This window comes from Myripristis murdjan, chromosome 3 (assembly GCF_902150065.1).
Source record: "Myripristis murdjan chromosome 3, fMyrMur1.1, whole genome shotgun sequence".
NCBI classification, from domain to species: Eukaryota; Metazoa; Chordata; class Actinopteri; order Holocentriformes; family Holocentridae; genus Myripristis; species Myripristis murdjan.
Genome location: NC_043982.1, coordinates 26,038,542 through 26,049,141, shown reverse-complemented (window position 1 = coordinate 26,049,141; position 10,600 = coordinate 26,038,542). Strand labels below are relative to the sequence as shown.

Below are 10,600 nucleotides of genomic sequence, written 5' to 3'. Positions count from 1 at the left end.
ACTGTTGTCAGCTCCACTTATGAAATCATCCACATAAAGACATTCTCTTATTGTCTGTACAATTTCAGGATTTTCTTCTTCATGCTGTTTTAGATGGTGTCGTACAGTAGCCGCCAGCAGAAAGGGACTCGATGACACTCCAAACGGGACTCTTGTCATCCTGAGTGTTTTTCCTTTATCTCCTTTTGCGACATCGGCTTGTCATCTGTCCAGAGGAATCGCAGTGCGTCTCTGTCACTTTTGTCGAGGGAGATTTGCAGAAAGGGTGACTTAATATCTGCCGTTACAGCTACTGGATATTGTCTGAACTTAATCAGGATGCTCAAAAGGTCAGGATTTAAATTGGGACCTATAAACAGACACTCGTTTAGAGAGCAGCTATTTTTCTCATGAGAGGAGGCATCAAATACAACTCTTAGTTTCGTTGTAGGGGAGCGAGGGGTACAACCTAACGTTTCAGGCCAAATGCAAAAAAATGTAGGATATGTAGGAGTTAGAGAACTCATTTTTTATACAAGCAACATACACATCTCTGCTACAAATGAACACTTTAACTTTGTTTCTAGAACCTACCTTTTCCGTGGAATTTCACCCTAAGTGGAAGAAGAGAAATGTTACAATTTACCCCACAGGTGGGGTTAATTGTAACGAAGCGAGTCTTAGTTGTAACACTTACAGAAAGGTTTGGTTTAACACAGTTTAATACAATCTCATCTACATTCTACTGGGGGATATTGATTGTGTAGGCCATCAGTGGTGTAGTGGAGTCCCCCGCCCCTCTGCGGTGCAGGGGGCCCCCGCCGGGGTGAGGGGCCCCCAATATTAGTGTAACTTTGCAAATTTTGCAGTTAAAAATGCACTGGAAATGGCTCCAAAAGCATGAAATATTAGCTTTTTACACTCTTTTTTTTCTGAGGGGGGAGAGGGGGAGGTTCAAGCTTGCAGGGTGGGCCCCGAAAACTAAAGGTACGCCACTGTAGGCTTTCTATCAATAATAATGACGAGTGGGTAAAAAAATACTTTTATTATATATTTTTTAAAGTGAACAGTCACAACACTGACTATTGGTACTTAAAGTGCACATCTGATCAGGAACAGATCAAGCCCCTTAGGAGACTACAGATTAACGGCATGAAGGCCTGACATGGTCTATCCACAACAGTGGCAAACACAATAAAGGTGCTCAATAACAGAGCCAAAAGCTATCTTGTCCAAACACGACAAGCTATCACTCTTAGCAACGGCTAAGTGTAAAAAGGTACAAACAGGATAAACAGGTAAAAAAAAAAAAAACAGGTAAAAAATGTCCAACATGATTAGCTCTCTTAAACAAAAAGGCAAAAAATGTCCAACATAACAAGCTCTCTCTAAGCCAACACATGACAGAGATTTTTAAATAAATAGGAATGGTCTCATGAGTTGTGCATAGATGGGGGAAACATAGATAACACATTAATCATCACAGTTATGACAAATGTAATGCTCACCCCCATCTGTGCACAACTCGTGAGACCACCCGGGACAGAGGACACATTTCACCCACTTCTCCCCAGGAGCAGAATCCTCATTACATACAAGGCACATACAATTCTTCTTTGAACTCTTTGAACTTCTTTTGGCCTTGGTTGGTGGCGCATTGGGGCCTGGAGTGGCGATCTTTCTCTTGACCTGCTTTCTTTGTGTTCTCCTCTCTGCCTCATCTTGTAGGGCCTGTTTGACAGGTGTGTCTGTAACAACTGCGTTGACCGACAGCTTCTTTGGCCTTTTGTTGGTCTTCCGCTCTCCGGCCTTTGGGAAGGGTCGGACCTCCTGGGGGTTGAATGCAGACTTGAATGCAGAGAGAGAGGGCTCCGCAGGAGAGGAGCAAACAGCAGCACTTCCACTTGGTTCTGTTCCACTTTTTAGTTAGGAAAGAAAAATAGACAGATTATAGGCACACAGTAGGCTATTGTGCATGTGACATTCTTTTAAAAAAAATCATAATGTGATCTTTACTCCCTGGTCTAGAACATTGTAAAGGGGATAGACTCCCTTGTGTATAGTGTTACTGACAATAACATCCACACCACATTCTACTAGACTAGTAGGGCTAGACAAGTGAACTTACCGTTGGGAATCACCAACGGTCTTCTCTGCTGGGGCACCTACTCTGTATGGGGCGGTCTTCTTTGCTGGGGCACCTGCTCCGTATGGGGCAGGAGTAGACACAGCATGGATCATGGCAGAGGAGCCAGGAGGAGTGGAAGGAGAGGGCTCTGATGGAGAGGAGTCAGGAGCAGCACTCTCTGACCCCAGGATACTCTGACCACTGGACCTCCTGAGAGAGAGAATGACAAAAAAGAAAAAGCTTGAATTAGTGAGATGATTTGAAAAGACAGACTAGCCAGGCCTTCTATCAATAAATCTCAATAGGATATCAGACAGAAATATGCCAGTGTAGAATGGGATGCCACATAGGGGTAGGTCGACTTGTAGATTAGCCAACATAGTGAACATACCCTTCAAGTTCAGAGGGCTCTGGCCTGTCTGTGACTGAGGCTGGGGCAAAGTCATCATCATCAAAGACGTCTGGGTTGAAGGGCCAGATGCCTGTGCATCTAAACCCTGAGGTGACATTCACAGGGGTCACCGCCTGTGGCCATGCCATGGCCACGATGCCTGGGAGGTCATAGATGGTGGTGTTGATTCCTGGGTGGGACCTCATCCATAGATCAAAGTGCCTGTCCATTCTGCCCTTGAAAGACCGAAAGACTCTTCTATCCAGGGGTTGGAGCTTATGAGTACAGTGAGCCGGGAAGGTGAGCAGCACTATGCCTCTGGCTTTGCAGAAATCCAGGGCAGCCACAGACACATGGGATGAGTGATTGTCCAGTAGAAGCAGGACCTTGGACTCAGGGGTGGCTTTCGTGTGGTTAGCAAAATGATCTAGAAAAAGTAAAAACTCCTCTTCCTACATCCACCCAGACCCGTTGGCTGCTCCGACTGATCCAGTTGGTGCGTCCCGGATGAAGAATGGACCGTACTTCTTGCGGGGGAAGATGAAGAAAGGGGGGGGGTGGAGTTGCCCAGAGCATTTACTGCCACTGCCACAGTCACTAAACTCCCTCTCTCACCAGAGGTCATGGCCCCAATCTGGCGTTTACCTCTTGGAGCAAGAACCTGGAAAGTGAATGAGAGTAGTAATTGTAATTAGTGTTTATATTTATGTATCGGAACTTTATCTTTAATTGCATTTATATGTATGTATTGGACCTTTATCTTTAATTGTATTTATATGTAGGTATGTATACGTATATGTATATTTATTTATTTATTTAGACTTCTGTTGCAGCAGCCAGCACTGACATGTTCCTTGGTATTTGTAAGTTGTAACTGTATTTACATCTATGAATTTGTGAAGACCTATATTTATTTATTTATTCATATATTTGTACTCTTGCAGCACAAGTTATAGTAACCTAGCCAGCATGACATTTCACTGCAAGCTAAATTTTTTACAGTAAGCATGTGACCAATAAAACTGACTGATTTTACCTTCTCTGGGGTTTGGACGGTCGAGACCCCGGTGTCGTCCATGTTCCACACATGACTGGAACCCATGCTTCTTGTATAAGCTGTCAAGGTTACTGAAGAAAGTCGACACATTGTGTTTATTAAAACTAGCGGCCCTTGCCATACTTGTTGCCTGAGGTTTGCGGAGTGACAGGCTTTGATTGCGTCGCAGGAAGGAAGTAAACCAATCCCTGCCTTCTTCCACGCCTCTGGGTGTTTGACACCAAAGCGCATTGCGTACTGATATGCCAGTCTCCGCACCTGAAAACAGACATGCAAACTCATGAGTGGTGAAAAAGGTGGTGAGCTGTGAACCCCAATTCAAAAGAGTGGCCCAGGAAATGATCAAAAAGGTGGAAAGGTGGAAAAAAAGGTGGCGTCTGTGAAAATCAGTGACTTGGGTCAGTTGGTTTAAATCACAGGCTAAATTAATTGCACACTGCGGTGTTTCCCACAACAGACTAGCCCTATCCCAAACCCCATCCATTCAAAACCTATGCCTAAACTTAACCATGCAAACAAGTGCCTAAACTTAACTGTTTGTAACGGTAAGTGTGTCCCATGTCTGTTCACTTATTTGGATCTAGCCTTGTCCCTCTTTCTAAATCCTTATCTTGCCTACAATAAGTTATCTGTTTGGGGCTCATCCCGTAGTACAGATTGGATGCCTTCGTCAGGTACTGCATAACTTCTGTCTCTTGGGCTGAGCTGAAAATCTGTTTATGTTTTGAGTAGCCCACAGTGGGGACCTCAAGACATCCAGCCGCCTGCAGCTCCTCTGTCTGCCTCACAAAGCGGTGCAGAGAGACATGGCAGATGCCATAGGATTTGACCACTCCTCTCACCGACTTGCCACTCTCCACCTCCCTGGCAGCTCTGGTCAGAACCTCCCTACTGACTCCTCTCTGGGTGGTGCGTTTCCTATATCTCATTCTGTGGATTAATGAATGAATAAAGACAAGCAACCCATCCCACATGGGGTTATTCTGACACCACATAAATCATAACTCTGGCTTATAAGCCTCACAGAAGAAAAAAATCTGTTAATAGACTAGTTGGAGTATCTGTTTCAATATACACCAGCTACTAGAAAGAATACAGTAGAAATCCCATGATGATAGGGGCTCACATTATATCCACAAACACATGCGCTACCTTGTGCACGCGCTTAGTGCGGCTTAGTTGTAACACTGCGTTACAACCAACCCCGTTGGTTGTAACGCAGCTCAAACCTGTCTAGCACTCACTATGAGTTAGGTAAATGTTTTGAATCAGTGCTATGTTTTAGGCAACATGATGCTTAATAGGTTGGTGTAAGATTGGATTCAGTAACGCACGTACACAGTTCAGTAGTCAAAAAATTAAAAGAGTAAAGAAATTCACTTACTTGGTGGTAAAACACACTTGTGCTTGTAACTCCTCCAAAATGCAGCCAATTCCCTCCAAAATTCGCACTGGGCTCTGTTATGATCATGTGACGAACTAACTGGAAGCACTTGCCGGTTGACCTTGTGCAACTACCTAAAAAGTCCGTGTTACAACTAACCCCACGTTAGGTCCTACCCCGCGCTCCCCTAGCTCTTTCTTCTCTTATGACTGGATGATGTGGTAAATAATACACTGGGCCGTTTGTCTCATTATCATTTACCATTTCCACTATATCTTCTTTTAAATAGTTTTGAATAACTTCGTCATACCTGTCAAAAACAGTTGGATTATTTTTAAGCCTTCTCATTAGATTATCAAATCAGTTTTTTTGCTATAATATAATTTGGTGATATAGCTACATGCTCATTTTTCCAGGGCAGTCGGACAGCTTCGGTGACAATGTTCAGTGTGGTGACCTCTCCTTGCACCAACCATCCAAACACACTTTCCAGCATGACCAGGCCATCTTCCAGCTTTCCAATTTTGCCAGTGACAATTTTCCAGTACTGGTCTCCTCCAATCAGGACTTCCAGTTCCTCTTACTCCATTCCTCTTACAGGAACATCTGCCACAGGCATTTCTTTTGACTCCAAATAATTTCTTATCTTTCACTTGCCATTTTGATGATTGAAGAGCTCACTTCGGGCGTCTCCAATAGCTGAACTTCGATATTCTGATTATTTCTGATGTTCCTCAAACGCACCTTCACTTTCTTGCAGGTCACTCTTTGGGGTATTTTGGAGCCAAATACAAGAACATTCAGTGTTTCTTTACCTATTACTGGCAGGTTAAGTACTCTGGATAGGCTATGTCTTCTCAAATAAAACTGTGTGAGCTACCTCCATCTAAAAGACATCTAGCCACCTGACTTTGAGTGGGTGTGTCTATCCAAACGTTAGCTGTCTGGAGTAATACTGTACTACTCATAGAATTACTGGGAGCTGCACTTGATTTCACTGTGTCTGTAGGGGGATTTTGGGCAGACTACTTTGTGGTGTCTTCGTCCACATTCTTCACAGGTAATACCCTGCATCTTGCAGTTGCGCGCTACGTGTCTGCTGCCCAAACACACAAAACACTTGCCTTCTTTTCTTAATTTTTCTCTCCTCAGTTCAAGAGTCAGTTCTGTACAGTTCTTAGATCTATGATTATTTCCTCCACAGAATATGCACTGTGGCTCATCTCTGACGCTGGCAGCGTAAAACGAGGCTGTAGAAGCTGTGTAAGATCTCCTTTTTTCCGGTACTCTCTTCTCCACATAGGATTTTTCCTGTTTTTCTTTGTTGGGTTGTTGCACACTTTGGGTGAGATTGGCTGTCCTTTCACGACTTTCAACTTCCTTTTGGAAAAACATCATCAGGCTTTGGACACTGGACGCGTTGTCATTATCTGCATTATCTACTTCTCGTTCACTACCATTTTGGGTGAACTGCAAAGCCATTTCTTCTGGTATCATTTTCATGAGGATTGGGCAGAGCGAGTTGCCATAAGTGTCTGAGACTACTCCCATTGAGCCTAAGCTGCGTACTTGAACCTCAATGTCATCATATACTAGGGGAGACCGGGGCTGGTTGTCACATTGCTTATTACAGCCACACTAGAGGGCGCTGTAAAGTGATATTGACATCAAACAGTTGGCCTGACATCCTGCTCATTTTGCACTGGTCATCTTGTTGATAAAACACAAAACATTGAGGTCAGGAGATATTATGTGATTTGTATGGGTCAGAGTAATTTTTTATGTTGGTATTGTTTTTGTATTAAAAGCTTGTAGGTTATTGGTCATTTAAAAATCAAACACTTATTAAAAAGTTGAAGGTAATAACTTTAATTTGAGTCAGCTTTTAGCTAGCTAGCTAAAGCCATGTGGTAGCTAGCTTAAAATGTTTGTCAAGAGGTTGGTCGGGGATGGTTGTCTCACTGCTCTAGGGGTTGGTTGTCAGCGTAAAACATTTGTCAGAGTATAACAAATGTTTTTTCAGCTATGGATTTCAAATAGGGGAGCGGCGGGGCGGATGACGCAGTTTTCAGTCTGATCCCATTTTCTCTGAAAATTATTGAGACAGAGCTCCCAAAAATTCACACACCCAACTTACACATGTCCTTTACAAATAACTGGATTTTTCGTTGAACGATACTTGAGTCTAACACAAACAGGCTGAGAAGAGACCGAGCGCCAATCCGTCATTCGTCCCTCCCGGCGGGACAATTGACGCACACAAGAGGGACAATTGCTGCACAGCACAAAGTGCGCCATATTTCAGGTTTTTGTGCTTGTTATTCTGTTTAGACTTTAAACACTTGTATTTCTAGACCTTATTCCATATTTGTACCAAAGCATTACACGCTGTACGTTCAGAATCCGTTAAAAAGAACCACAGCAATGTTGCCTGTTTGGCGATATGACCTTAAAATGGTCAGGATCTTCAAAAGGAAGACAGACTGGGGCAGCACACTACCAGATGTTATGCTCAAGGCTGTGAGGGAGGTGAAAATAGCAGGCAAAAGCATACACAGCACAGCTAAGGACTTTGATATTAATTACAGAATATTAGCTTGTTTCTGCAAAAAAAAAAATCTCCACTGACGACATAGAGGGCAGGGCTACCACTCCATCAGTTCCAGTTAGCTATATCAAAAATCGTCAGATTTTCAGTACTGGCCAAGAAAAGCAGCTGGAAATCTACCTAATGAAGGCCTCTGATATTTACTACGGTCTTGCACCCACAGAAGTCCGTAGTCTTGCTTACCAGTTTGCAGTAGCACAGAAAGTCAAAGTTCCACAGTCCTGGAGTGAGACTTGTCGAGCCAGTGCTGACTGGTTCAGTGGCTTCCTCAAACACCACCCTTCTCTCTCCATCCGATCACCAGAGGCCACAAGCTTGGCACGCGCCACAAGCTTCAACAAAGAGAATGTTGGCATGTTCTTCGACATTCTGGAGAAGGTCATGTTGAAACACAAATTTGGGCCTAATGACATTATGGAATATGGATGAGACCTCGGAAGGGCTACAAACAAGTGGGCAGCCTCACCTCAGCTGAAAGAGGAACCCTTGTGACCATCGCCTGTGCTGTTTCCGCAACTGGAAACAACATCCCCCCCTACTTTGTGTTCCCCAGGGTGAATTACACAGACTACTTCCTGAAAAATGGGCCTGTTGGAAGTAGAGGGGGAGCCAACATATCTGGCTGGATGAAGGAAGGACATTTTGTGGACTTCCTAAAGCACTTTGTTACCCACACAAAATGTTCAAAGAAGAATCCCTCCCTGCTGCTTTTGGACAATCATGGGTCGCATCTCTCTGTGGATGGCCTTAACTATGCCAAAGAAAATGGTGTGGTCATCCTTTTATTTCCTCCACATTGCTCACATAAGCTCCAGCCCCTTGATAGGTCAGTGTATGAACCTTTCAAGAAACATGTCAACTCAGCCTGTGATGCCTGGATGCTGCAAAATCCGGGGAAGACCATGTCAATTTATGACATTCCAGGACTTGTGGCCATTGCCTACCCACTAGCTGCAACCCCTACCAACATCCAGTCAGGCTTCAGGGTATCCGGCATCTACCCATTCAACAGAGATGTCTTTGAGGAATCTGAGTTTGCTCCATCTTTTGTCACTGATCGGCCCCTGGCTCCTCCCACCACCACTGGGGTACAGCAGGCCCTAGCTTCTCCTACCACCACTGGGGTACAGCAGGCCCTGGCTCCTCCCACCACCACCGGGTTACAGCAGGCCTAGGAGATATCCGGCCGTTTGCAAAGGCTGGTCCAAGGAAACTGGTCCAGCGAAGGAAAAAACGCAAAAGTGTGATTGTAACTGATACACCTGTTAAAGCAGAGATTGAAAATGAGAAAAGGGCTGCTGATGCTAAAAAGAGAATATTCAGCCAGAAAAGGAAGGTGCCCACAGTGGCTCCCCAGCCCTCCACAAGTGGAGCCCCACCTAAAGAGAAGCAGAACAAGAAGAAGGCAAAGAAGAGGAGGCCAGAGGAGGAGTCCTCTGATGAAGAGGAATGTTTCTGCCTGGTATGTGTTGAGCCTTACACCAATAGCCAGTCCAAGGAAGTATGGCTCCAATGTGCTGTCTGCTGGAAATGGGCTCACAAAGATTGCACCCCTGGCAATCCAGGGGTATACATTTGTCAGAACTGCGAGTCAGTTCAGAAAGACAGTCAGCATGGCAAACATTTTATAGTCCATATATTCTCAGGTGTTTTTAATTACACACACACGCATATTAATGTTGATGTTATGTTCATATTGTATTCGTGAAATGTTTATGTTTTTAATAAAGGCTAGATTTTTTCAGCACTGTAAATTCCTTAATTTCACCTCTTATTACAGAGCACAACTCAAAAAAATAATCACCTGGTTCAAAGTCATGTTTTAAAGAGAAGGGACATTGATGAGTACTATTAGTATTCATTTTAAAACATATTTGGTGTTTCTAGCTTAAAAAAATAAAAAGACGAGCGGAGGCGCTGTGGGATCTGTGGAGGGGTGAAGTAAGCTTCATCTCTCCTCCCAGCTAAGTACCTCTCCTTATTGTACTACTGGTCTCGAAGTAGTCTAAACTAACCACCTCATGCAGCTAACAGGCTATATTAGGCAGCTAACAGGCTATATTCGCTCAAGAGACGGTGGGACTGCGTTTTAGTGTGCATGTTCCTGTTTGTGGATTTCACTGCAGCGACTTGAGTGGACTTGTTTGTAGTGGTGTGACATTGGAAGTGCCTAGACCCACCGTACTCTTTTTAAGCCACAGCCTGAATATAGCAGCGTAGACTCGAGTAGCCACTGTGCTACGGGAAGGAACCGTGCACCCCTTAATGTAGCCATTTTTGTGCAGGCTACCCTCCAGTGACACCTGGGCTTCGGCCCGGACACCCAGCACCGGCACTTTTTGACCTTGGCTTTTACTTGGACTGCAGGCTTGGACTCTTCTTAACCATTTTAACTATTTTTTATTCTGAATAAACAACTTTGATTTTAGCTATCTGTTATCGTCTGTGTGCTGATTTGGACAGAGGGCTCCTCAGTGGGACAGAATTAGAGTTCAGGGTTTTTGACCCCTGTTACACAGGCCCTTTTAACTGGAGTCAGATTTAACAGTTTATTCATATTATTCAGTTTATTTATATTATATTTATAATGAGATCTTTACGCCTGATCTTCCAAATCATCCACTGCTGTTTCCACTTCAAATTCACGGTCACTATCCAGTAAAGCTGCCTCTCTCGCCATCAGTTGTTTGAAGTATTCTTCCAACACATCTGTGCTGCAACCCGAAGGAACCGCATCCACTCACGTCCCTGGGTGGGCTCGAACGACATCTAAACAATGGTTCTAGAACATCAAATCACTCAACCAGTGCTGATGCCAAACAGAGAAAACTCCCTTTTCAAAAGCATGCCCATTTGACACGTGTTTTCCACTCTGGTGTGAGTTAAAGCCACAAGCTATCACCTCTGGACTCAACGCATGTAGACGTCCATGTAGACAGGCACTTGCGATCACTGGAAAAGCATGAAAGGCCATGGTCTGCCGCGTCAGTGAGCCTTCGTAGGGCAGAGATCCCACGCGCCAAAGTGCAACCCGAAGGAATCGTATCCACTCA

General features: G+C 44.3%; 1 protein-coding gene across 1 annotated transcript; it reads right to left on the bottom strand.

Moving 5' to 3' along the window:
• Nucleotides 1–1,108: 1,108 nt before the first annotated feature.
• LOC115354206 (uncharacterized) lies at nt 1,109–3,611 on the bottom strand. The gene is made up of 6 exons (XM_030044470.1): nt 3,535–3,611; nt 2,499–3,159; nt 2,181–2,317; nt 2,108–2,144; nt 1,587–1,897; nt 1,109–1,116 (listed from the first exon to the last, which is right to left on the bottom strand). The coding sequence occupies exons 2-6, from the start codon at nt 2,726–2,728 to the stop codon at nt 1,109–1,111; spliced, it is 723 nt and encodes a 240-aa protein (XP_029900330.1). The 5' UTR covers nt 2,729–3,159; nt 3,535–3,611.
• Nucleotides 3,612–10,600: the final 6,989 nt, after the last annotated feature.